Genomic DNA, 23,729 nt, shown 5'->3' on the forward strand with positions numbered 1-23,729 from the left:
TGTCAGTCCCTACAATCCAAGTTTCCACTTCTCACTAAAACGTAGTAGCCGTTGTCCAGTATGCAGTGGAGACTCCTAGCCCTATCACTACTCGCAGGCCATGGCTTCTGTCAAGGAACACTACCCATGCTGCGCTTCGAGTGCTCGCAGCTCGTCATCGATCGCCTAGACCCCCTAGTCAACCCCGGCTCCGTCCCATCTCCACATCTCCACCAAATCGTCGGAGGCAACTCGTTCAACGCATCCATGGACCCGAAGACACACGACCTGCCCGCCAAATCTACATGCACCAGCTGCACCTTTTCAGAAGACTTCTCCAACTACTGGACCGCAGTCCTGTACTTCAAAGCCCGCAACGGCACCTTCACGCGCGTGTCTCAATTCGTCAGCGAAGGCCTGCGTGGCAACGGCGGCATAACAGTATACTACATCCCCTCGACCAACAACAAAACCACCGTGACAGCCTTCAAGCCAGGCTTCCGCATGCTAGTCGGCGACGCCATGGCCGACTCTCCCAGCAAGCGGGCGCGCAAAGTGTGCCATCGGTGCATGCCCGCCACGGGAGACGGCAAGAATATCAACTGTGGAGCTCCGGATAGTCAGACGCTTCCCAAGGAGTTCTGCCCCGGGGGCATACGCGCGGTTATTACGTTTCCTACGTGTTGGGATGGCAAGAATTTGGATAGCCCGGATCATATGAGTCATGTTGCGTATGCGACGGGCGCGGGCGCGAATGATGCGGGTCCGACGGGGAAGTGTCCTGCTAGTCATCCGGTGATTATTCCGCAGGTCATGTATGAGGTTATGTGGGATGTAGGTTATCTTTTTTCTCTTCCTGACTTATAGGTTTCAGTATGAGTTGGCTAACTTGATACAACACAGACCCGACCCTTCAACGACAAGGAGTTATGGCCAAAGGATGGCTCGCAGCCGTTCGTCTATAGCACTGGTGACCAGTGAGTCTATACCTTTATCTTTTGGTTCCCCCGCGGATCACAACTCTAAATCATTGACAGGAAAGGATACTCGCAGCACGGAGACTACGTCTTCGGCTGGAAAGATGATTCTCTCCAACGCGCTATGAACGCTCGCTGCAATGGCGACGTGTGCACGGAGACAAAGGTCCAGACGCCCGAGGAGGCGATGAAGTGCACCATTCCGCAGACTGTTGATGAGCAAATCGACGGATGTAAGTCAGAGCTGCCAAAGTCCTTGGTGAGGCGTGGTGAGATTGATTTGGCTGACACTTTGTAGGGCTGACTACTCTTCCGGGCCAGAGTATGTAATTCAGAACAGTTTCGTTAAAGACGGGATGTTGAGTAGTTGAACGCGCGCTGTATAGTTTAGAGAGCAAGCTCATAGATATACCAATTACTATTAGGTTATATGAAAGTATTAGGCTATGATCATTCTACATAACTCCTGGTTAGTTAAGGTGCTGGGTATAGCACCTGAACTGTACTTTTATACTGATTTCTCCTACTGCGTTGTATGATCCGCCCTCGCTAGCGTTGACTTTACTTTTAAACAAAGAAAAGAAAGGACCAACGCCGACGTCTTTTCCTACAGCGGGAAGGCGAGCGGTTGTAAAAACAAGCCTTCGTCGCCAAACACCTCCCTAATACAGGCAAATCCGCCGTCAAGTCTGCGGGAACTCCCATCTTCAACGAGGCTTCGCTTGCACTAGCTACCGTTCTCGTGGACCTTAAGCCTTGGACCACTAGAGTCACTGTAAACACCATAGGGTCTACGAGCTGGCACCCATGCAAACATCCTTGCAATTAATGTGGCTGGTGGATAATGATGATATCTCCATCGTATTTGGACCGAAGTATCAGTTAGCGGTGAAACGATGTGTTGAGTTGGCAAAGTCTTCCAGTAGCTTAGATGAGCAGGTTCAACAAGACTTGTACGACAAAGTGGTGTGGTTATTAGAAGATCAAGCTATGCGGAAAGTCTCTGCGCCGTAGTTGATGGATATGACGACTCTGTTCTGAGCCCGTCTCATTTTCGAAACAGCAAAAGTTGCTAAGCTATCAACCCCTTCCCTTTCGAGCGTTAGTTCTTATAGATCCTGGTATTGGCTCTAATATAGTCTGGAACAAGTATTCAAACAAATCCTTGATCTTTCATGATTTTGCCACAGAGTTCCCAGTTTTGAAGAGCGCGGGTTTATTTCCGCATACAGAGCGCGTGTAAATATGGAGCTGTGTAAGCCGACCTACAGGTGACGATAGAGTATTGAGATTGGTTCGGGGTAGAGTTCGCCACTAGCAACAGGGAGAAGAAGCTCGCTCCAGCCGCACCCTTGTAGGCTGTAACTTTCAAGAGAAGCAGACCAAGAATGTGGATGCAAATGCGCGTGCTACTGCGCTCGCTATTGGAGACAAGGTTCAAAATATCACTCAGGTGAGAACTGAGGGCAAGACTACGAGCTCTTGACTAATGCAGGCCACGTGTTGAACTTTTACATCTGTGTTGTTGCCTATTTAGAGTTGTAAGACACAGGCTTACTCATATTCTGGCAACTGACTACAACATCGCCTCTTTCCTAATGGGGTTCAGACATTAACACGGACCTAAGACAGTTAGCGTGATGCACGATGTCCTCGGGAGTTGCCGTTTAGATTAACTGCATGGCCTTCGATGCTGATGTAATGGGGATGCAGAAATATTCTGTTCTTCAATACGAAAGCGCTGGTCTTGCGGTTGAAGCTTGCAGCGGTGTGAATAGTAATGGGACAAGGGTGAGAATACTGATATAAAAGACATGCATCGCCTGTAGGACTTTCAACTTCATCACTACAGCTCTTCAGCTCATCAATCCGCAACAACCTGAATATCAACTGAGTCAAATCAGCAATAATGCATTTCTCTACTCTATTCATCGCTGTCTCGGCCAGCCTCCTTTCCGCTGTCTCAGCCGGCCAGGTCAACTTCTACTCGGACACCAACTGCCAGCACTACATCGGAGAGTCGCATCCAGGCTCCTTCCAGACCGTCGGGTAGGTTCGAACTCATCTTCGCCCCATTATCAATCCCAACCGCGTATCTATCTAGCAAGTTCTGATCTCAACTGATCCAATTCTAGAGGTCCGGCCGGTTCATTCTCTGCATTGTGGGTGTCAGGTGACCAGTGGTCCTGCAGTGACACCTGCGGTCCGTACATCATCTGCGGCACTTCGAACTGCAGCCGCCGCAGGGCTACGGGGATCGGAAAATGTGTAACCTTCAACACGGGTGTTTGGGCGAGGAACGGGTGTGGACAGGACATGTGCAACAATGCTTAAGTGGTGGTGATCTTCGAAAAGGGAGGGCAATGTTGGCTGGCGGGGAGTATGTGTTTTCGGAATAAAATGAGATATAAGCAAGATTACAACCATCACTTTTTTCGCTATCTTGTCAGCCTAGCAGGGCACTACACTTTCTTCCACCCGTTCCTCTCAGTACTTGTTCGCCCACTGATTGACATCCCGCGTTGGCCTAAGGTCAAACTTTGCATCCAGCGCCTCCAGATCCATGTATAGTGGCGGACTATCGCATCCTCCAGGCCCTGGATCTCAAAAACTCCAGTCTGAATACTCAATCTCAGGACACTGTGCCTTGCAGTAACACAAAGTTTGCTCTATGTGTCATAAGAGTTGAGAGAACTGTTTGTTTGGGAGATAATTTTTCGGGTCTCGAGCTTGCACGCCATGCGCTGTAGAAGCGTGGTGTGCCGTCGGTGTCGAACCATGCAGCATTATCGGGAAGGATATCCTAACGAGGATCGGACACAGCCTGGTGAGACATCCTTCTAGCATTCATCTCCGTAGTGGAATCAGTTGCCAAAGGATGGCGGGATCGTAAAGGGATCCACAAGTTTCAAGACAGGCTTGCGGCAAGCAGGAGGAACAGAATGATGACACTGAGGGGTGTCAGAGGACCAAGTCTATTCCGCATACTCGTCGTTGATATAGAACATGATCGACAAGATTTATTGTGATATTAACGCCTTGTACCGTGCAAGTGCAAGGTGTTAGAATGGTCGTCCTCGAGATATTCCCCCCTAACTAATGCGCCAAGTAAGGACCCTTAGCGCGTAACGTCGCCACATCACCCTCACTCAACCTCGGCATTATGATCCAGATAGAAGTTTTTATACCCTAGCTGGTCATATCTTGATATATCCTGCACCACCCGCACACATTCATCCTCTTCTCCACTTCACATGCCTAGCTCTGTTTTCCGTCTCCTTTGGCGTGTCCAATTATTGTGGATATAACGATATCTTTTTCGTCGCGGTTCCTTCCCGTCCATGAAAACACATGGTGTCCGGGATCAAAGCGGATTGGATTATGTTCCATACGTGCAGTGTTCTGCGTTGCGAAACAACAGAACGATATCACCATGGTGCTCTCCGAGGAATAGAGCAGGGTCACTCGACCACGTATTCGGCGCGGTGCTGACGATGCTCACCGTCACGAACTTCTCTCTTCCAAGAATACTCATGTTCCCGCGTTTGCCTGACCAGGCTCCCGCATCGCCCGTTCTTTTCTTTCCCAATCCATTGATCGTAAAGCCATAATATAGTCGCACAGTTCGAGTCCCAGTTGTTCATAACTTTACGTCCGATGTCTCGTATCGTCTTTCCACTAAGATTCCCTCTATACTTGTGGTATCCGTTCGACTTGCGCTATCATTCAGTTCCGTCCATACCCTAGCAGCATATCTGTCGCCTTCGGCTAAACTGCCTGGATGTGTCCTGGCCGTAGCCCCCATGGATAGATGGCTCTTATCGTATGTAGTGTTTTCGTGACGATTGCGCACAAGCGCGTATAATGTCGGAGTCACCGCGACGATGACCGCGAACAGTATCTCCAAAGACGCCCACAATGTATGAGCGCTTTGGACTCGCGAGTTGTGGCCTTGGACGATTCGCATGATACTGACGGCGATGAGGAATATTCCGATGCTGAAGAGGAACAGGAGTCGAAGGCGTTGCATGCCAGGAATTCTGACCGATAAAATGAGGGAGAATGGCACGGCCATTAGCAGGATGTCCGTTAGGATATTGCTCACTTCGTAGGTGAATAGCCAGACGTTTCCGATAACACTGCAATGGTTAGCTTCGAGTGATAGCGTAAGTACCAAGAAAAGGTGAGTTAGTACCAGTCGCCAGGGTAGGGATGTATCTGCCAATTCTTCTTGAAAGGATGGCATCCCACGAACACTGGGATGATAGAGGCAAGGTACGTTAAGAACAGTGCAGTCCAAAACACGTATAGGAGTTTTCGCTCGTATGGCATCTTCATGATGAGTCTGGCTAGCAGATCGAGGACTGCCATTTTCAAGGACCATAACCTTTTCGAAGATTAGAAGATCCAAAGCTTTGGGTGAGATGTAGTTAAGCTTACACACAGATCAGTAGCGATCGAGTGGCTAAGACGAGTTTGCTACCCGTTATGATTTCGGAAGCCTGCACTTCAAACCCGGGTTTGAGTAGTTCGATACGTCTTTCCGCCGACAGGACTGTACTCATGTCAGTCCGCGACCCTCGCTGCGAAGAGGTAATGCTCACTCCTCGTTGAACCATATATTAGTAGAAAGTGGTTGGCAAGCAGCCTCCCTACAATAGACACCGCTGCACAGAGGCACCAGTAATCACCGTGAGTGATCTTTTGCCCCCTCACTTTGCGCAGCGCCAGTCGAGCGACGATTAGCGCGACAGAAACCACCAGGCAGACCCACATCGACACCGACGACTGGGAGTCTGCTGCCATCTTGTCCAGTTGTGTTGGGAGCCAGTATAGTTGAACAGTGAGGGCGATCCGGGGGGGAGGCGTTAGAGCGCATGCATGGAGGGTGTAGACAAGAGGGCTGAATCAATCTGTCGAGACCCAGCCCACTGGTATATGTCGGCGTATTTTGGATTGCTTGCTGCACACCATAAGGATCGGAAAGCTTGTTTGCGCAGCTAGAAATTGCACCAGATGATAATTGGTGGACGGAACACGAACCACGAGCAACGCTGCCGCTAGTATGGGGGGCGTTGTCACTAGGGGACGGCAGAAGGAACTTGGGCGAGGCTTCGGCCGTGTATTGAGATGATAATAGTCCACTGACTAGGGCACTCTATCAACGGCTTACGTACAGAGATATCCACATTCGCTTGAGGCTGCCAGTACGCCTAATGGCGATGGCGCAAGAACGGTTGGACAACGTCTCTGATCGAGTATGAAGGGTGGCACTGACAGAACGAGGATGTTCGGCGGAAAGCGAACCGGTAGCGTGGTGTCAGGTCCACGTGCGGGGTGTTACACGGCCAGGAAAACCCCAGAGTTGGCCAGTTTGACACGCACTAATGACATAGATCGGAGTTCGTTGTCGATCGGACATGGTAAGTGAGGAGACGAAAGATTTTCAGCTTTTACTGTACTGTACAACCAGTTGTCGCTCGCCCTTGCTTGTCATTCGAGGCCACCCACGAGGGGACCTAAAGCGCAGGAACGCTTCACTTCACCCAAGAAATGGCCCATGCGACAGGCGAAATCCGACCGCGGCACGTTTAGCAGTCAAAGCTCTGGGGAAAAGGTCCGACACGGCATCCCATCGTCGTACGAGATATGGGGTTGGTGGCGTTGCTAGGTGCCTACTCTGGGAAGGACTGCAGAGATCACCGACTGTAGTTGAATCATGCGCAATGTTTTCATTCGTCTCCTATTCCTTGATTTCTACCACCCGATGTACACCCGGAGAGGGTCGTTTTATGGTTATAAGAGCGTTGGTGCGCAGACTAGTAACCTAGTTACGGTAAGAAGAAACGAGCTCCTTCGTAACAGCTGCCCACTAGATTGCCGAGGTCCAGGCCTGTGATAGTAGCGCCCTTCCTCGTGTGGTATAACGCAGCGGGGCATTACCTTTTTATCAAGCCTCACATCTCTAAACGACCTGAACATGCCTGCTAGACCCAGCTAACAACAGCACCTTAGTGTCGCTAGTATCATCGTTCCCGACAACACATGCCATGATTGGTCGACCTCATGAAGTATGCTACAAAAGAACGAAGACGTGTGATTGTGGTGGCGGAAAGACAAGATGATTTCTGTGCACAAGGCGAGCGAGCAGAATTCATCCGCACAATCTTTCTCGCGATTCATGATTCTACGTTTGTTCTACTACTTCATGGCTATGCAGAACCCGGGGATGAGTATATGATAAGGCATAAAGATACTTCGATATTTGATGGGATAGAAACAAGCAACGGGAGTAATAGATGAGTCGGGCGAATAGTCCAGTAAGGAAAATTGCCACAATAGTGACATGCATTGGGGTATTGTGAAGTAAAAAATGTACATAGGCGTGGTGTACTCGTCACCTTTACAGCACGAACACGACTCTTCATTCCTTCTCTTTAGTATCGCAGCATATCAAAAGCGTCCGCTCTCCCTTCGCCCGACGCCAAGTCCCCCATACCCAGAAGTCCTACCAAACCTCTCCGCCTGCCCAAACGGCCTCTCGCCATTCTGCCTCTCACCGTTCGGCATACTCATGCGCTTGAGCGGACTGCCCTCGCGTTTGCTAGGACTAGCTTGCCGGCGTTCACCCGCACCACCGAGGCTATCTCTTCCTCTTGCATCACTTGCATCCATCGGTTGGCCATACGCGTCAAAACGAGTTCCGCCCATCCCACTACCACTGCCACTGCTACGATTACTGTCGCGGATGAAGCTTGTGCTAGATGATTTGCGCAGCGGTGACGCTGCGTGCGTTTTTACGCCTAGGTAGCCGCCATCGCTGGTGCGTGGGATCGGCGGTGCTTGGCGGAAGGGGTTTGGTGTGTGGGAGGGCCGGATGGGAGAAGAAAAGTCTCCACCTGTAGCAGTTGACGTGCTTGTGTATGATGATGTACCATGATATCCAGGACGGAGGGAAGGCGTATGCTGTGAGGACCGCGAAACGGACGTCGAAGCCAGGTTGTCCGGGTCATACTGTGACGCGTAGTTGGCGTTTGGGTTGGTGCGGAATGTCCGGTTGATGACCGTTGTTGGCGTGTACGTGACCACGTCGCTGGCCAGATCATCGCTGTTACCCCGGACACCGACACTTGAGTCTCGATTGCGCTTCCTGGAGATGGTTTGGATGCCCACATCTCGACATGGTTTCTGGAGCGCAGGATGTACGAACTTATTGTCGTATTCATGAAGCACTCCGCGGCTGATGATGGCGTTGTCCTTGGCTTGCTGTGTAAATGACTTCCGTAGCCACCAAAGTTGTAACGAAAGAATAGCCCCAATGAAGATGGTCGTAGTAACTCTTACACTTGGCCTTGGATCCAGCGGCGCGACAGGGAGATTGAAGTAGTACAGCACAACATGCAGCGGGCTGAATAGACAGAATAGCTCCAAGCAGAGCGGATTTGGATCCCAGATGGCGATCTCCCAGACATCGCGCTCAGCATCTGGATGTGCCCTCGACGCTGCAGAATTGTTCATGACATTCTTGATGAAGCTCAACGGAGATGCCCCAGCAGGCGATGAATCAACGCGCACCCGCTTTGCACTCGGTGTCTGGGGGGCGACCTCAACGCTCTGCTCAAAGAGGCGGTAGTACCTCCTCTTCCCCCACACCAGCCACGCATTTCCTAGACTCGCACCACCAAGTATTAACACCAGTAGATTCATCATCCATTTTATCCATCCCGGGCCCGACACCTCAGTGAAGACACCATCGCTGTCATTGTAGCTCGTCGATGCGCCGCTGTTTGCTTGGGCGATAATAAAGAGCAGGTTTGTGCTGAACCCAATGTAGAGTCCGTAAGATGAGGCAAACTCGTCCCAGTCAGAGCTGTTGAGCTCCTCGGAGATCCAGATCAGCCAGTCCGAAGGGTCTATGTAGGCTTTTATGCGTTCAGAGAGCGGTGCGCGGCGGACGAGGCGGGGCATTGTTGTGGTATCGAACTATCTTTGACAGGTACGATTACGGGTGGTGATGTGGTATGTGGAGGTGGCGCTGGCGCTGGCGCTGGCGCTGGAGAAACTTTAAAAGAGAGTGGGCTGTAAAAGAGCAGCGAGCATCACGACATGGTTGCGTGGATGTCTGAAGAGAAGAGAGAGGTGCTGTAAAACGAAGTTGTAGCCCTGGAGGTGAGGCGGACAAACAGTTCGCCTAACGCGGACTAGTTTTGCCCGCCATGACGACGGAGCTCCAACGCCAGTTCCCCAAGCTTGCACCTCACGACAGCTGCCCCATACACAATCACCATGGCAGCATCGGCGGCGCAGTACAAGGACAGGCAGTTCCTGGCTGTCATTGGGGACGAGGTGCGCTTTGATCAATAACCCCACCAATATGGCGGGCAATGCTAACGAGCTGCAGGACACAGTAACGGGCATGCTACTCGCTGGCGTCGGAGTATGTTTCGCTGCGATTCAATTATGGGTTCCTGCATGAGGCTAACAGTCGCTATAGCATGTCACCCAACCGCCAGACAGCCAAAAGAACTTCCTCGTCGTGGATGCGAAAACCGAGAACTCCGCCATCGAAGCCGCATTCGATCGATTCACGACCGAGCGCAAGGATATCGCTATCCTTCTTATCAACCAGCACATCGCCGAGAGGATACGACATCGCGTCGAGTCATATACTGCCGCCTTTCCATCGCTGCTCGAGATACCGTCGAAAGATCATCCATACGACCCGGAGAAGGATAGCGTGCTGAAGAGGGTGAGGAGATTATTTGGGGAGTAGACATGTACAGAAGCTGCAGAAGCTGTCTTTGCAGTGCTATGCAAACTAGCCGAAAGGGTGGCAGCAGTCGAAGGGGTATAGGTGCCAAAATCGATTTACAAAGACATGATATCCAATTCAAGCAATACAAATTAGTAGATGTCCAATGTGCCACAAAGTATGCATAGTTATCATATCTACATTATACCATCAATTCAGGCATACGTCTACGAGCCCCCAATGCAAAACACCAAAGGGGAAGCTCGCAAATGGTATCGCGCTTCACGAACATAAGTACCACCTTCTGCCGCCAAATATACAGATCCTTAATCAAAGCTCGTTCCGCTGCCGCTGCCGCAACCGCTCTTGCACCATATCTGCCAAAGGTCCCGACATTTGGAACCTCGGCTTGCCAATCTTGATGTTACTGCCACTCTTGCTACTATCCTCCCCAGCACCAGATCTATGTCATAACATCAGGCACCGCCTCGCAAGCAATTCGAGAAGGAGAGGAAGAGGCGAGCGTCGTAGTAAACGGAAGCATTTACCGGTGGAACGCAATCTTAGCGGTAAGGCAGGTAATCTTGTCGCCCTCTTCGGTGTACACGTCTGCGAGAACGGTGTACGTGCCCTATCGAACAGTCAGCACTCTCTTCGGTTACATCGTGAACCCCGTGTACATACCGGAGGAATCTCCCGTGGCAGATCAACGTCCTTAGTCAAAGTCATCTCGCCCTTGTCAAGTGGGCACTCAAGATCCGCCTTGCCAATCGTTTCGCAGCCGTCCGCCTCCTGGTTGATGAGCGTGATGAGGCCGTATTTGACCTGGAGGTGCATCTTGAAACCCTCGCCAACTTCCTCTTTGAAGTCGCCCGTTGCCTTGATAGTGAGCTTCTCGCCCCTGCAGTCGATGTCAGTATCATCCCTCAGCATATGTTTGTCGAAGAATAGAGAGGGCCTGGTTCCAGGTCGAAGGAAGAGCGGTGTCTAGACGGGACAAACATACGGTTTGGGTGGGTTCGGGTTCAAATCGACCTTCTCGATCTTCAGAATATCATCTGCTGGGTCGCCACAGAAGTACAGCGGGTTATCGCCGGGCACCTTATACTCCTCCTTGACAGTGATCTGGTCGCCCATCCATGACGGCTTCGCAGAGACGGAGAGGGCGCTGAGCGCGGCGAGGAAGAGTGTTGTAAACTGCATTGCAGACCAACGTTGATTTCGGCGAGAGGAGCTTGAGGGTGTAATCGGGTGTGGAGAGAAGCTATGGTGTCGAGTGGGGAGCTTGCCGCAGAGAGGGCGATAGTGGTTCCAGATCAAGGATGAGGCTGGGGCTGGGGCGAAGGCGGTCGGCTAGCGGCAAGCGAAACGTCATCGCTGATCGGGTCACCTGGACCAGTTGACACCGCCTATTCATTTGATATTCATCTACATTTTCTTCGCTATTATGATGTTTTGTACTCTATAAATTTCTATGGACTAATTGTTTTGTATGGTGCAGCAGCGTTGTGGTCAAAGTTTGCTATTGCGAGTTCTTCTTTCCTCCACCGTACGTATTGTGTCTTGCAGTGACCCATAACAACTTAACCTCACACATCCAAGTCCTCCAATAAACTCACATTACCCTCGTGTCCACTATTTCCCTACGTAACCAAAATTATATCGTGTACTAGAAATATTTGAAGCAATCGACTATTTTCGACGCCACCATGCATATCTGCAGCATCCCACCAATGCCTGACCACACGACAACCGTCCCGCCTCAGCTCTCACACGACCTCAAGTTCTTAGGCGACACTCTTGATCCACTAACATGGATCCTCTTTCGATAACGGCGGCATGCATGGCACTGACAGCCACGATAACGAAGACATCGATTTCTGTCACGAACTTCGTGCGCTCAGTGAGAGCCGCACGCAGCGATCTGGATGCCATATCACGGGAGCTAGCCTCGCTCAAGACATTACTCGAACTTATCGCTGAAGATGCTGAAGATATCAATACATTTCCGGAAACGCTTCGCAAGCATATTGCTGGTATTCTAGCCAACTGCGAGCTTGTGCTTATCGAGGTACAGCGCCTCGTGGAGAAATACGCTGAGCCAGGAGTCATCAAAGGCTCCAAATGGGCGCTGGCAGGTAGTGAGGATGTTGCGAAGTTACGTATGAGCCTTGAAGCGCACAAGTCAGCGCTGGAAATCGCGCTCGAAATGGTCACTTTGTGAGCCTTGGTATATAGCCTACTCTAAGGGACGTTGGCTAACGCACGATAGGTTCATGACCAGAGAAATCAAAACTAATACTAGCAACTTGCGTCATGATACAGCAGCCATAAAGCAGGATACTACAAACATCCTCCAGGAAATTGCACGACTGAGGGCGCAACTACCTGATGATCTTGCTACGCTTCGCCCAAGTACTCAGGGACCAGATTCAATGCTCATTCACTATCTCGATGACTTGACTTCGTATGCCGAGACGGTATGCTGGAGTGGAGAAGACAGTGACACGGATACTGAAGGTGCTGATGATTCTAATACACATCATAGTCTTCGTAACAAACAGAAACTCTCACACAAAAGAACACCCTCCCCTACCGATACAGAGACCGTGACTATGGGCGCTCGCAATCCTCTTCAGGGACTCCAAGCGCCGTCGCATGTGGCGCAAAACACTCACTTACCTATTCATACGGTGCGCACGGCTTCTCCTCGACTTGGTGCAGATGAGACTATTCATGCGGAAGATCAAGAGTCCAAAGTGATCCTTAAACCGCATCATGTGCGGGAAGAAAGACCAAAGGTACTCCAGCAGTCTACATCGTGGGTTCCAGGACACGTGACAAGTAGATCAGACGACTTCTCGGCCTCGAACATTAGCGGAGCGAAGCTAGATGGCGTAAGCAAAGGTGAGAGAGCATCATTAATGTTAGCGAAGGAGTTGGCAGCACAAGAGCAAGAACAAGCTAAGATGCGAGCACGGCGTGCGCGTCAAGCTACAGAGAGGCAGCAAAGAGTTGTATCGCATGCCTCGCCTCCCCGCAATACACTTATATCTTCGCAAGGAACTTGGACTTTAGGCAAGACATCTGCGCTAGAATCGCAAGGTAAACTAAAGTTTGCCACCAACGAAATGACTCGTGAGATAGTATGTATATTTGGGTCAGCTGATTGGATCTATAATAACGAAATCTCAGGTTGCAGTCAAGATGTATGCTCGAGATGAGCACCAGGAGGTTTCAATAGCACGCGAAGCTGCCCTACTAAGCCTTGTAACTCATCCGAACATTACTTTACTTCGCGATGTTGTACGCACACAGTATTATTGTTATCTCCTAGTCCAGTTGGGAGGTCACAAAACTCTTTTCGAATACATTAAGGCGCACGTCCGCGTGGAGGAGGAGCAAGCCCGCAAGTTTGCTCGACAGATCGGCAGCGCGTTAGCCTACTGCCATGCACATCTGATCCTACACCAATCTCTCAGGGTACATAAAATTATCATATCGAAATCCGGTGACATCAAGATTACGGGACTTCGTTTAAGTAAGCTGGACTATGGCTTCAGTGATGGTTTTAGCTACAAAGCCGTAGGTTCATCTATGTCAAACGAGCGGGAGCCAAATGTTTACCTACGCCCACTCATGATGTCTGAGTCTACGCCGACCTTATGGGATACTGGCGTTAGAAAGGATGTAAGGTCTTTCGGCATTGTCCTTTGGACAATGCTCTGCGGGTCTTCGCCGGTTGAAACCAATGGCACAGAGATCTCAGACACGAAAATGAGAGGATTAATGTATTTCTCGGCTGGTAAGTCAGACAAGATCTTGAAATCGTTGTATCAGACAGAATCAGCTAGCTGAGCACTTCATAGATGCCCATAGCTTGCTCCACGGACTACTTAGCAAAGGCTACTCCGCAACCATGTCCCTTGACCAGGCCCTTTCAAGTCGATGGATGACCTATGGTTATGGGTGTGTACCTGACAACCATACACCAGCGCGTGAACCTTTGACGCTCCCGCTTGACCGCAAAGTCGTCGATCGCATGACGGGGTTCGATTTCGATTTCGGCTCCTCCGAGAACATAAAACACATGCTGACAACGATTATCAACTCTGGAGAGTACCAGAACGCGAGTGCTACGTGGCACAGCCTACAAGAGCTGCACGCCCCGAAAGAACAGAACAGAACTACAAGACGAAGCTTATTCAGTATTTTTGTTCAAAAGTTGAAATCACCCAAACAGGATGCCAAACCAAAAGAAGGCGTCAAAGTTCCTTCAGACTTTTCTACACATCTCCAGAAGTTCACTATTGCGCCGGCCGTTCCTATCTACTATCTTACCCGCGAGAAGCTTGAGCGTGAGCGAAAGCGAGAGCAGCTGCAAGGGAAAAAACCCAAGACATGAATACCAACCTGGTTGCTACTTCATCTCTTATGCCTTTCACAGGATCTCTATTTTGAACGGAGTGGATTAAAGGGCATGGAAGAATGAAACATAAATCCAGAAGCCAGAGGCTAGAACTGACCCAGACGCAAATTACTGCTTTTTAGTGTTCTTTGACTAGTTATATCCAGGAGCCTTTGGACTTTCCTTTAGCTGGCGGAAGTCTTATATGTATACTATAAACATCCTTAACAAGAAGTACTAAAGTTCTACCACCCTTTGGCGACATTGTAACCGAAAGTTCAACCTCCAAATCCTTTTCCGGATGCAGCAGCTCAAATTTGAAACGCCCGACGAATGCTGCAGCCATTACTAATAACTCGGACTTGGAGAATTGATTCCCAATACACGTTCTCGGCCCCTGGATGAAAGTCATAAAGGCATACGGACTCTTTGCGCCGCCATTTGCCGATTTGTTAGGACCCACCCATCGTTCCGGATTGAAAAGGTGCACATCTGGACCCCACAGCTCCGGATTGGTGTTCATGAGTGGAGCTGCGACGGTTATATCCGTGCCCTTCGGTACTAGGGTTCCCATAATGACGACATCTTCCAACGCTTTCCTCCCAACAGTAGGCGCGGGCGGATACATCCTCAGGACCTCCATGACCACAGCGTTCAAGTACGGCAGTGAGTCCACCAACTCCGTATCCCATGGCTTTGGGTCTTTACATTCATTGAAAGATCGTCCATCGTAATTGCTGGCAACTTAACCCTCACCTCTTCTCGTAACCTCGCCTGAATTGCTGGATGCTTACCCAATATTCACACTAAAAACAACATTGCGAAGGCGGGCCCGCCGCCAACATGTTCATCATTGAATTCACCAAGTCCTTCTCCTTAAAAAATCCGGACATGTCGTTTATCGCAAGACTAATGATGTTCACACACCCCTCCTCTCCATTCTCTTTTTTGTTATTGATTACCTCCTTTATCTTGTTTCTAATGTAGGTTGTAGGTTGTATATTCTCCACTCTTGCGATTTACCTTGATGGTAGTCTTAGAAGCCACTCTGGATCCAAGAAGAAGAACCCCATCTGCACGAAAAGTAGCATGTTCTGCGTGGGGGGGACTTCAAAGCTTCCTATAAGTTTTGAGAAGCTTGTCATCCTTTGGATTCTTTAGAGCGCCAAAATGGTATCCCATTCCTGCTTCGCCGACGATGTCCAGAGCACACCGGGATGCCCGGTCGCGGGTTACGATGGTAAGTGAAGTCTTCATTTCTTTTTCGATAGCCCTTACCATCTCCGTGGCTCTCCTCCAGAGAATTGGGTAGAGGTTTTTGATATGCTTGTAGGAAAATGCGGGTATGATGGCCTTTCGTTGCGCCTAAATATACATGCTAGTCTACGCTACCAGACGGGGTAGATATATGCAAACCTTGTGGACATTGCCTTCGGCAAGACCTAGTCCTTCGCAAGCAACAGCAACAATTGCGGCCCTCACAAATGCGGGCTTTCCAAACTTGTAACTTTGTTGTATAAATATTTCTCTGATAGCCTTTGGGGGGAAGTGACGAGCAACTTCTCTTGTGTGAAAGGTGAGTAGAAGCGGATAAACCTGGAGTTTGGAACTTCTTTTGCCAGTCGTTTAGCAGTGGGCAAGGTGGGCTCGGGGCCCCAGGGCAGAAAGTTGCCCCATATATTGGTGCGGGTCCTGCGATAGGGTATCAATTTTTGCCAGCAATATTAGACTGAATGCACCAGGAAACTGACCTTTGGCGTAGGTATATTGTAGAGCGGTGTCAAAAATGCAGGGTACAGCACAAGATTATAGAGAGCCCTCAGAGCAACCACTGCGTAAAACCAAAACAACCAAGCCAACACCCTACCCCAACCCATAGCAGGCTTGAAGACAAGCCCACTCAGGACGGTTGGAAGTATCAGTATTTGGCTCCAGAACTATATTCGCCCGTTGATTAGTCGGTTAACGCCCATGCGCCACATTTTGTCCCTCATCGCCGGGGAATTAGTGTGGGAAGGCGGCCATCATTTGCGGGGAAACTTTGTTATGCATCTTTGTGGCGGACGTATTGGTGTGGGCTCATGAACGGGGCCATAACGATTACTTCTAGTTGCGTACCGCTCTCGAAAGGGGCCGTGCTGACCGGAATATTGATAGGAATCCCACAGTTGGGCGTTGTCTTCGGTCCGCTTCTTGGGGATGCGTTAACTGAGTATTCCACATGACGCTGGGTTTTCTTGATCAATCTCCCAATCGGCGCTGTCGTTCGCGATGATCCTTTGCTTCATCCGTATTCCTGATCAAATCAAGAAGGGACGCACGAAGTCCGTCTTGCCAAACTTGCATCGCCACCTCAACCGCGTTGGCTTTATCTCATTGCTCCCGCAACAGTTCAACTACTTCTCGCAGTTCAATACGGCGGCAACGAATGCCCCTGGAGCTTGTTGACAGTCATTGGGCTCTTTTGTGGGTCAGGCGCCACCTTTGCAGTCTGATACAGACCTTCAGATCGTCCTTCGACTGGCGGAAGCAGAGATACGATCTATAGGCTTTGGGTCGAAGTTGCCACGTAATGTGAGGTTTCATCTCGGAGATTTCGAAATAGGCACAGGCGGAGGGAAGGATACGAAGTAGAACCGAAGTCTTGACGTTGAGATGTTCAGAGTAACGCGCATTGTAGCGCGCAGAAGCTCCACCACCAAGAAGATGAAGACTATCTTTTGCAGTCAAAAAAACAACGCCATGCAATGCTACCAATTCAACCCCAAAACGCCGCGCTATTGCCCTTTTCACAGCTCCACAACCTCTCTTTCCATACTACTACTCCTTCCCTTTCCTTTGCCTTTGCCTATTCTGAACCCTACCTCTGTCCGCGCATCGTCCGTCAACCGACCCCACTCAAGTAAGAGCCTAAACATGTAAACCTCCATATCTTCTTTTCTGAGTACCTTCTCCGTCCACACCTTGCTCTGTCTCGCAATGGCCTCGGCTTCTTTTGACTTGCCTTCCATCATCCTCTTGTTTCGCGCCTCAACACCATAGCCCCCAAAGTACGCTAGGGAGCTGAACAAGTCGTGCAGTCGAAGGTCAACTGGGACAAAGTGTTTCCACGCGATGAGACGACCCTCGTACCACTCATGGAAAAGGCGGGACTTGAAAACGACCGAGTTGGATTTCAGGAAGGGGATGAAGCGGCCTGAGAAACCGGCGCCGTCTGTGTCGAAGAGGTAGCGGTAGCGCCAGTGCTGTTTAAAGTCAATGGGCTCCCCGAAGCCAAACTCGCGGGTTTGGTCGATGCAATCTTGCCCGGCGCAGCGTAAGATTTCGTCGACGAAGCGGACGTCGGTTTTGGTTTCGAGGTAGTTATTTATGTCGATGGTTCGTTTGAGCATGTACTCAAGCTGCCCGCTGTGATCAGCCTTTGGTAAAAGGATGGGTTGACGGGCGGTTTCGTTGTTGAGAAGGTGAACAAGGCGTTGGCGGAGCATGCCTTTCCAGGTTCCAGCCGTAGTCACGCCTTCTGTAGTCGTGCCGCGCCAGAACAAAACATTCTCTTTATCATGAAAGCGAGGATCCGGAAACTTTTCGTCGAATTCGTACTTGGTCTTGTCCATATAATTCCAAGGCGAAGGGTATCGGATATCGGCGTAGCCAGGCGCGCGACTTTGGCTAAAGATGGGCACGATGTCGTGCGTACCCATCAAGTTCGAGGGGCTCAGATGCATGCCATGGAGGTTTGCTATATCTGGCTGGTGGCAAGGGTCGGCTGAGATAGTCCAGTTGGATACGAAGGCGCCCATGGCGTGGGGCTGCGTGCAGGTATGGCAAAACGTCTTCGCGTTCCAGTGACGTTCCTTTCGAGCGCGAGATTGTGCCGAGCAAGCAATGGATCCATACGTCTGGAATGAAGACTTGAGACGAGCATTTTCGAAGAATTGTGGATCTACACGAATTTGTTCGAGATCTGGCCACTTCTTGGCGCGATCGACACTGAACTCTTTCCCTGGTCGAGACGGCTCCGGTGTGGGGTATGGCTGAGGGTTGTCCAGGGCATCCTGTAGGCGCTCATATGGGACAGCAACGCGAGGTTCATCGTGTAGGTTCAGAGCCAAGTCCATGTCGGGGAGAAACTCGGAAAACTGCCTAATCATAGCAGCCGCACCATCCATCATCCATTGATGCGTCTCGGGCACATTAGCAAAGACCTCGGCTTTTCCATCTCTTATCCGAATGCCACCCACTGCCTCGTTTGTGGCCAGTACAGTTGCTGTGCGTAACCGTAGGTCATCGGGATTGAACGATGAGAAGGGTGCAAGGTCCTGCTCGATATTATCGTAATCATCTATTACGATCGAGTTCCGGGCAACCGCGAAGTGGTACCACTTATCGAAGTTTGGCGGAGGATCTCGCTTATAGCGCTGCCGATAGTGCACAACAGCTTCCGCTAGTGATTTACTTCGGTGCGCTTGCGAAGCCCAGTGCTCGTGTTGTACGGTCGCGCGGTCGATCAGAGAAGCGATGGGGTGTTCTAGCACTGGGCCTTGACGACGGTACACGACTACACCAATAGAGAAGGCGATGAGTAAGACGATGAAAGCCGCCGACTGGTTCCTGCCCAGACGGACGGGCACGGTAGATCGAATGCGAGTTTCGATGTTGGTATCTGTGACCAAGTGGATGATAAGGGCAATAGTGAGCAAAGTTAGACACAAAACAAGTCCAACGGTTGACTTTGGTGGGAATGAAAAGGACACGCCGGTCCCGAGGGCGCGAAGCACGCCAATGTATGCCGAAGAAAATGCAACAATGAGCACCGCGCTCATAACGCCGTATGACCGTGCCTGGATCGTCAGTATCGTGACTTGATAGATGTGGATAGGTTCAGACGTACCGACTTAAGGAAACATAACGTCATAAAGGGTATCATCAACGATAAACGCAAAAGACCTAAAAGATATTCAGAAGGAAACGAGAGCATCCACTCGCGATGCTCGGGCATTGCAGGGTATACAACGATGCCAGCGACAAGAAGAACTAATGATGATGCCTGGGGAGGTTAGCACATCGACGTTGAAGGTGGAATGGTAGTTGAAGCGTACAATAAGTGTGAGGCCAACAAGCAGGTGATTCGTTGTGCCATCTTGAAGGTGAATAGTCCAGTCGTCCGCCGCAGAAATGCCATCGTCGATCAGACGATACGCCAGCTGCACAATGATGCCATCTAACACGAAGCCGAGGAACTGGAGCGAGGGAATAGTGGTTGCGGTTGAGTTTGCGAGCGGGCAGATGTACGTCGACGGTAGCGAGCTGGACTTGACAAGGACGAGGAAGCTGCTGATGGAGACGAGGACAGAGGGAACAATATAACGTGTGGAACCGTCAAAGATGAAGTTGTAGGTGCGATCGAGGTGCGTCCGGGGGCGTGAGTCAGCACTCCAGGCGGGGTACTGTCGCTGGCTTGGGTGGCGGATGCTATGGTAGAGAGCGAGCACGAGAGGGAGGAACGCCTGTACGCGTCAGTCATGTTTGGATGTTTGAACCTGGGGCGGCTTGTGCGCACCATTGCTGACGGCCCACTGCACTCGACGTCCTTCATGACGCGGTAGAAGACGCCAATGCGACCGCAGATGGCAAACAGCAGCACTGCCAACAGCGCCCCGACCGCCTTGACGCTCCATGCTCTTCTCCGTCCTGGCTGCCCGGCTTCTGTCCATATCTCCTCGCGCGGCGGCCTAGTCTGGCCTTGGCTGAGTGGGATGGCAATATATCTTGTCGGCGGCTGCGGCTGGGGGGTTCGCGAGGGCCAGGCTTCAATGGCGACGATGGCGAGGCCAGTGAGGAGCAGCACGAAGCCAACCGTGTGCAGCGGCTTGTCAAAGGCAAACGAGTAGTCGACGGGGGGCGCGGTGCTCAAATAACCAGATGCTAGGACGAGGCCGCTATTCATGTCAGCCCTGGCTCTGGGTTCTCTCTCAAGGCCTCGAGGTGTGCTTACCACGGGAAGATGAAGGCCCTCTTGGACATGACCGCCGCATTCTTCGAGGCTGCGATCTAGGGCTGCGATACGGCGCAGCAATGGCGGCGAGAGACGCTTGACATGGCCTGGGGGGGAAAGGCGTGAATGACGAACAGGAAGAGGGTAAGGTGTAGGTCCCCGTTCCGAGTGAGCTGGGCACGGCTGCCGGCAGCCCTGCGTCTCCATGTGAATCTTGTCAGGCACTGCGACTGCGCCTCAGCCAACGCGCACTAGCCGGAGGGCGGGGAACAGGGAGCGCCGCACAACGGTACGTGCGACGGTACCAGAGGCCCGTTGCGGACCAAATATTGCGCTTGCTACGCGTTACGACGATACGAAATACATTCAATGGGAGGGGGCATGGCGAGACGCGACTGGCCTGGTGTGATATCTCGAGTCGCCGTGTGCATACGCAAGCTGACGTTGCTCCCGCGCCAAAACACCATCTCCATCTCCATCTCCACCTTCACCTCCATCTCCAGGAACGTCACCATTTTCCTTTCATGACACACCAGCGACGGTTGTTTCGGCAAGTGGCTCAGCACCAGCGCTACGCGGTGAGACGTGCGCAACTCAAGATCGGCCCATCGCCTATCCTCAAATAGTCGGATCTTTATCTTTGCTTCATTTTATCTTGCAGGACCGGAGTTGTACTGTGGTCCCCATCTCTCAGTGATTCGTTGCCATCACACACTAGCGCTAGGGTTTCGCATCCAGTCCTGCTTGCGAAGCCATTTTTCGCCTTGCAAGTGGTAGTACTTGCGCTTAATGCTCCTTCATTCATGTTGTGCAAGCAATAAGCATTAGCTAGTGGAAAGAACGGAAAGGATGCATCGACGTTAGGGTATTGCCATTCAAACTCAATGCTTGCTCGTAAGCTATCGTGACTTCGTTCCTGGCATTAGCGCTAAACAACCCCCTGCCTACTGTACTCCTATGGTGGAAGTTAAGTAATGGGCTGTGCAATTGTTGGCATCCAGGGCGATTCATCACATCTTCTCCGCCGCCTGTACCGTCTCCTTGCGCGCTGGGGCCTCGTCCTTGGCCAACACACCACCCGAACCTTCACTGCTGCCAATCTGATTCTCCGCGTCATTCGCATGTGCGTTGACGATACCGAGTTCAGTTGTCGAGAACTTGTCTGCCACATCCCGGTATGCTGGCACGAAATTGACACAGTACGTGTACGTCCATGCCGCGATGAAGAAGGCCAATGGAACCGTCATTGCGATGGCTGTAGGCGCATGGCCAGTCTCGTGGTTTACTGCGCCCTGAGAGTCCGACGCAGCAAAGAGGAGCGGAGGAACGATGGCGCCCCCAGAGACACCGGCCACTATTAAGCCAGAACCACGCTTAGAGTACTTGCCCAGTCCGCGCATGCCGAGAGCGACAATCGTCGGGAAGATGATGGATTCGAAGAAGAGCACAATGTACAGCATGCTCATGCCTGTGTTTCCTCGCTCCGTTATGGACGGAATGATGAAGATGATGCACAGCGTCATGAAGACAAAAAACACCCAGCGCGGTCTGACGAACTTCATGATGGCGCTACCCGCGAAGCGACCCAGGGTGAACGCGCCCTGTGCACCCGCAAGGAATCGAGCCGCGGTGGAAGAGCTCGTAGGACCGCTAGCTGTGACGCGAGTCTCCGTCACATAGTTGATAAAAGCTCCTGCAATGGCCACCTGCGCTCCAGTGTAGCAGAACTGCGCAAAGGTGGCGTGGAACAGCCGGTATTGCTTGCGGAAGGGCTGCACATCGGTGCCGGCATGCGTACTCTCAGCCTGGAATGCCATGTCGGCGTCTGTTTGGGAGTCAGCATATGTACTGACTTTGTCTAGCCAGATTCTTACCTGTGATCTCAGGAATCGGCGAAAAATAGAACACGACCGCGAGAGCAAACACAAAGCATGCGATGGCGAGATAAGTCCATTGGACGTTCTTCAACGCGTTCACATCGGTTCCCGTGTTCTTGAAGAAGACGTACGAACCCAGCACCGGCGCGACTACCGTGCCGATACCATTGAAAGCCTGCGCGATGTTGATCCGGATCTCAGAGTACTTTGGCGGCCCGCACACGGCTAGGTACGGATTTGCCGCAGTCTCGAGCGATCCAAGACCATTGCCAATGATGAAGATGGCTACGCAGAAGCCTCCAAAGGAGCGATACACGAGACACGGCCACGCGATCAAGGAGCCGAGCCCGTAGAGGAAGAGACCCCAGATAAAAACGGCTTTATAACCCCAGTGCCGAAGCAGCCAGTTGGCGTGTCCCAGAGAAGCAAGTGGATAGGCGCCAAAGTAGGCTGCTTGTAGGCCGGAGGAGCGGGAGCGTGTGATCCCGAGGACTTCTTGAAAGTGCTTGTTCAGCGTGTCGATGAGACCATACGAAAACCCCTGTGAATTGATTAGTGCGGGTTTATCAGTCATGTAGCGACCGTCTCTTACCCAAAGGAAGAATAGTATGGTAACGAGACAGAGTGGGTAGATGGACTCGCGTAGAGTAAGCTCAGCAGCACGCGTGCGCTTGTCGTCGCGATTGCGCAGCGTGGGCTTCTTGAAGAATCCCATGTTGTACTTGGAATTAGATAGAACTGCTGGCTAGCAATATACCGGTTGATAATAATGATCTCGTCGTTTACCAAACGCAATAACCATGAGACTCGGTCACAGTAACAGCTCCTCTTACTTGGACAGTCGTGTAAGCTTAACAAAAAGGTGCCAGTTCCCCGCTGAAGTACCGACCGAGCCATGTGCGCCGCAACTAGGTTTCAACCCTTCCAAGCCTTCCAGGACCGATTCCACAAGCCGATTGCCACACCCGCCGTTGCAACCAACAAGCATATCTTAACCGCGTCAGGAAGGTTGGGGAAGGGGAAGCTGGGGTAAAGTCTGGGGACGAGCAGGTTTCGGTATGGCGCGAGTGATCCTCGGCAGAGTGGAGACCGATGTACATTGGCGGCTGCTTTTAAAGGGAAGCGATCAACGCTTACGTCGTCCCCATGGTGCGGAGAAGGTGCCCGTAATGCGGTCGAGAAGAGACGCCGAGGCAGTCGACTTGTCGAGAAGGATGAGATGCGAAGGCGATTGATGTGGGTTCTTCTTCCTCGCGCAACTCTTGAGCAGCTGTCTACGGACTACAAAACTTCCGTCAAAGCAACAATAACTCTCGATGGCATTCGCCAAAAGAATCTGGACCAAGAGAGGACACTTCGACAGGAGAAGAACCGGAAAATGCCCAGATTCAAACATTCGCACCTGAGCTCCTGCTCTTTTTTTGTCGGCGATGATCAATACTTGCCACAGCACGTTCAAAGTTGTTCGGATCGCACAAACAGCCGAGTGGTACCGAGGCTGATCAGCCGATGAACCATTTCAGCCGATGAACCACTTTTTACTAGTAAAAAAGCAAAAAATTAAATTTTTCTTTATTTAATAACTTAATAAATAATATATATATAAAAAAAATTTATATATAAAAAATATAAAAAAAAATATTCTTTATAATTCTATAATTTTAGTTTAGTTTAATACTTTATATTAATAAAGTTATATTAAAAGTAAAAATAGAAAAAAGCTACTTTTAATACTTAATAA

At 50.9% G+C, this 23,729-nt stretch overlaps 12 protein-coding genes across 12 annotated transcripts; 6 read left to right on the forward strand and 6 right to left on the reverse strand.

The window, feature by feature from the left end:
- Positions 1-60: 60 nt before the first annotated feature.
- K460DRAFT_287646 (uncharacterized protein) lies at positions 61-1,254 on the forward strand (the record flags this gene model as incomplete). Its single annotated transcript, XM_040928980.1, has 3 exons — positions 61-813; positions 883-956; positions 1,017-1,254. 3 exons carry the CDS (start codon positions 61-63, stop codon positions 1,252-1,254), a joined length of 1,065 nt encoding a protein of 354 aa, XP_040786081.1.
- Positions 1,255-2,865: 1,611 nt separating this feature from the next.
- On the forward strand, positions 2,866-3,507 carry K460DRAFT_433179 (uncharacterized protein; the record flags this gene model as incomplete). The annotated part of the gene is made up of 2 exons (XM_040938364.1): positions 2,866-3,005; positions 3,092-3,507. 2 exons carry the CDS (start codon positions 2,866-2,868, stop codon positions 3,288-3,290), a joined length of 339 nt encoding a protein of 112 aa, XP_040786082.1. The 3' UTR covers positions 3,291-3,507.
- A 1,089-nt stretch (positions 3,508-4,596) lies between these two features.
- On the reverse strand, positions 4,597-5,732 carry K460DRAFT_378648 (uncharacterized protein; the record flags this gene model as incomplete). Its single annotated transcript, XM_040935093.1, has 4 exons — positions 4,597-5,095; positions 5,152-5,343; positions 5,397-5,511; positions 5,561-5,732. 4 exons carry the CDS (start codon positions 5,730-5,732, stop codon positions 4,597-4,599), a joined length of 978 nt encoding a protein of 325 aa, XP_040786083.1.
- Positions 5,733-7,095: 1,363 nt separating this feature from the next.
- Positions 7,096-9,095, reverse strand: K460DRAFT_368410 (uncharacterized protein). The gene has a single exon (XM_040933772.1). The coding sequence runs from the start codon at positions 8,922-8,924 to the stop codon at positions 7,410-7,412; it is 1,515 nt and encodes a 504-aa protein (XP_040786084.1). The 5' UTR covers positions 8,925-9,095; the 3' UTR covers positions 7,096-7,409.
- Positions 9,096-9,242: 147 nt separating this feature from the next.
- On the forward strand, positions 9,243-9,729 carry K460DRAFT_407872 (vacuolar ATP synthase; the record flags this gene model as incomplete). Its single annotated transcript, XM_040937114.1, has 3 exons — positions 9,243-9,302; positions 9,358-9,393; positions 9,451-9,729. 3 exons carry the CDS (start codon positions 9,243-9,245, stop codon positions 9,727-9,729), a joined length of 375 nt encoding a protein of 124 aa, XP_040786085.1.
- A 523-nt stretch (positions 9,730-10,252) lies between these two features.
- K460DRAFT_357242 (uncharacterized protein) lies at positions 10,253-10,911 on the reverse strand (the record flags this gene model as incomplete). Its single annotated transcript, XM_040932021.1, has 3 exons — positions 10,253-10,339; positions 10,393-10,609; positions 10,715-10,911. The coding sequence occupies 3 exons, from the start codon at positions 10,909-10,911 to the stop codon at positions 10,253-10,255; spliced, it is 501 nt and encodes a 166-aa protein (XP_040786086.1).
- Positions 10,912-11,401: 490 nt separating this feature from the next.
- K460DRAFT_146662 (uncharacterized protein) lies at positions 11,402-13,410 on the forward strand. Its single transcript, XM_040926781.1, has 2 exons — positions 11,402-11,928; positions 11,981-13,410. Exons 1-2 carry the CDS (start codon positions 11,522-11,524, stop codon positions 12,930-12,932), a joined length of 1,359 nt encoding a protein of 452 aa, XP_040786087.1. The 5' UTR covers positions 11,402-11,521; the 3' UTR covers positions 12,933-13,410.
- On the forward strand, positions 13,003-14,074 carry K460DRAFT_256341 (uncharacterized protein; the record flags this gene model as incomplete). Its single annotated transcript, XM_040927421.1, has 2 exons — positions 13,003-13,513; positions 13,563-14,074. Coding segments are annotated over 2 exons (1,023 nt in total), but the record flags the coding sequence as incomplete, so codon positions are not given.
- A 119-nt stretch (positions 14,075-14,193) lies between these two features.
- Positions 14,194-14,993, reverse strand: K460DRAFT_146614 (cytochrome P450). The gene has a single exon (XM_040926780.1). It carries the CDS (start codon positions 14,757-14,759, stop codon positions 14,274-14,276), a length of 486 nt encoding a protein of 161 aa, XP_040786089.1. The 5' UTR covers positions 14,760-14,993; the 3' UTR covers positions 14,194-14,273.
- Positions 14,994-16,373: 1,380 nt separating this feature from the next.
- On the forward strand, positions 16,374-16,676 carry K460DRAFT_368414 (uncharacterized protein). Its single transcript, XM_040933773.1, has one exon. The coding sequence runs from the start codon at positions 16,388-16,390 to the stop codon at positions 16,562-16,564; it is 177 nt and encodes a 58-aa protein (XP_040786090.1). The 5' UTR covers positions 16,374-16,387; the 3' UTR covers positions 16,565-16,676.
- K460DRAFT_368415 (glycosyltransferase family 90 protein) lies at positions 16,583-20,277 on the reverse strand. Its single transcript, XM_040933774.1, has 5 exons — positions 20,112-20,277; positions 19,677-20,055; positions 19,216-19,623; positions 19,008-19,163; positions 16,583-18,957 (listed from the first exon to the last, which is right to left on the reverse strand). Exons 1-5 carry the CDS (start codon positions 20,138-20,140, stop codon positions 16,906-16,908), a joined length of 3,024 nt encoding a protein of 1,007 aa, XP_040786091.1. The 5' UTR covers positions 20,141-20,277; the 3' UTR covers positions 16,583-16,905.
- A 603-nt stretch (positions 20,278-20,880) lies between these two features.
- Positions 20,881-22,703, reverse strand: K460DRAFT_341773 (MFS general substrate transporter; the record flags this gene model as incomplete). Its single annotated transcript, XM_040931163.1, has 3 exons — positions 20,881-21,936; positions 21,986-22,529; positions 22,581-22,703. 3 exons carry the CDS (start codon positions 22,701-22,703, stop codon positions 21,122-21,124), a joined length of 1,482 nt encoding a protein of 493 aa, XP_040786092.1. The 3' UTR covers positions 20,881-21,121.
- Between the last annotated feature and the right edge of the window lie 1,026 nt (positions 22,704-23,729).

This window comes from Cucurbitaria berberidis, assembly GCF_010015615.1.
Source record: "Cucurbitaria berberidis CBS 394.84 unplaced genomic scaffold K460scaffold_4, whole genome shotgun sequence".
NCBI classification, from domain to species: Eukaryota; Fungi; Ascomycota; class Dothideomycetes; order Pleosporales; family Cucurbitariaceae; genus Cucurbitaria; species Cucurbitaria berberidis.

Bases quoted from the DNA above. Each gene is read 5' to 3' on its own strand.
- K460DRAFT_368410 (XM_040933772.1), bottom strand. From the start codon at position 8,924: ATGCCCCGCCTCGTCCGCCGCGCACCGCTCTCTGAACGCATAAAAGCC.
- K460DRAFT_146662 (XM_040926781.1), top strand. From the start codon at position 11,522: ATGGATCCTCTTTCGATAACGGCGGCATGCATGGCACTGACAGCCACG. The intron at 11,929-11,980 runs GTGAGCCTTGGT...AACGCACGATAG, and splicing joins GCGCTCGAAATGGTCACTTT to GTTCATGACCAGAGAAATCA.
- K460DRAFT_146614 (XM_040926780.1), bottom strand. From the start codon at position 14,759: ATGGAGGTCCTGAGGATGTATCCGCCCGCGCCTACTGTTGGGAGGAAA.
- K460DRAFT_368414 (XM_040933773.1), top strand. From the start codon at position 16,388: ATGATCCTTTGCTTCATCCGTATTCCTGATCAAATCAAGAAGGGACGC.
- K460DRAFT_368415 (XM_040933774.1), bottom strand. From the start codon at position 20,140: ATGTCCAAGAGGGCCTTCATCTTCCCGTG. The intron at 20,056-20,111 runs GTAAGCACACCT...TGACATGAATAG, and splicing joins AGGGCCTTCATCTTCCCGTG to CGGCCTCGTCCTAGCATCTG. The intron at 18,958-19,007 runs GTACGTCTGAAC...CTGACGATCCAG, and splicing joins CGTTATGTTTCCTTAAGTCG to GCACGGTCATACGGCGTTAT.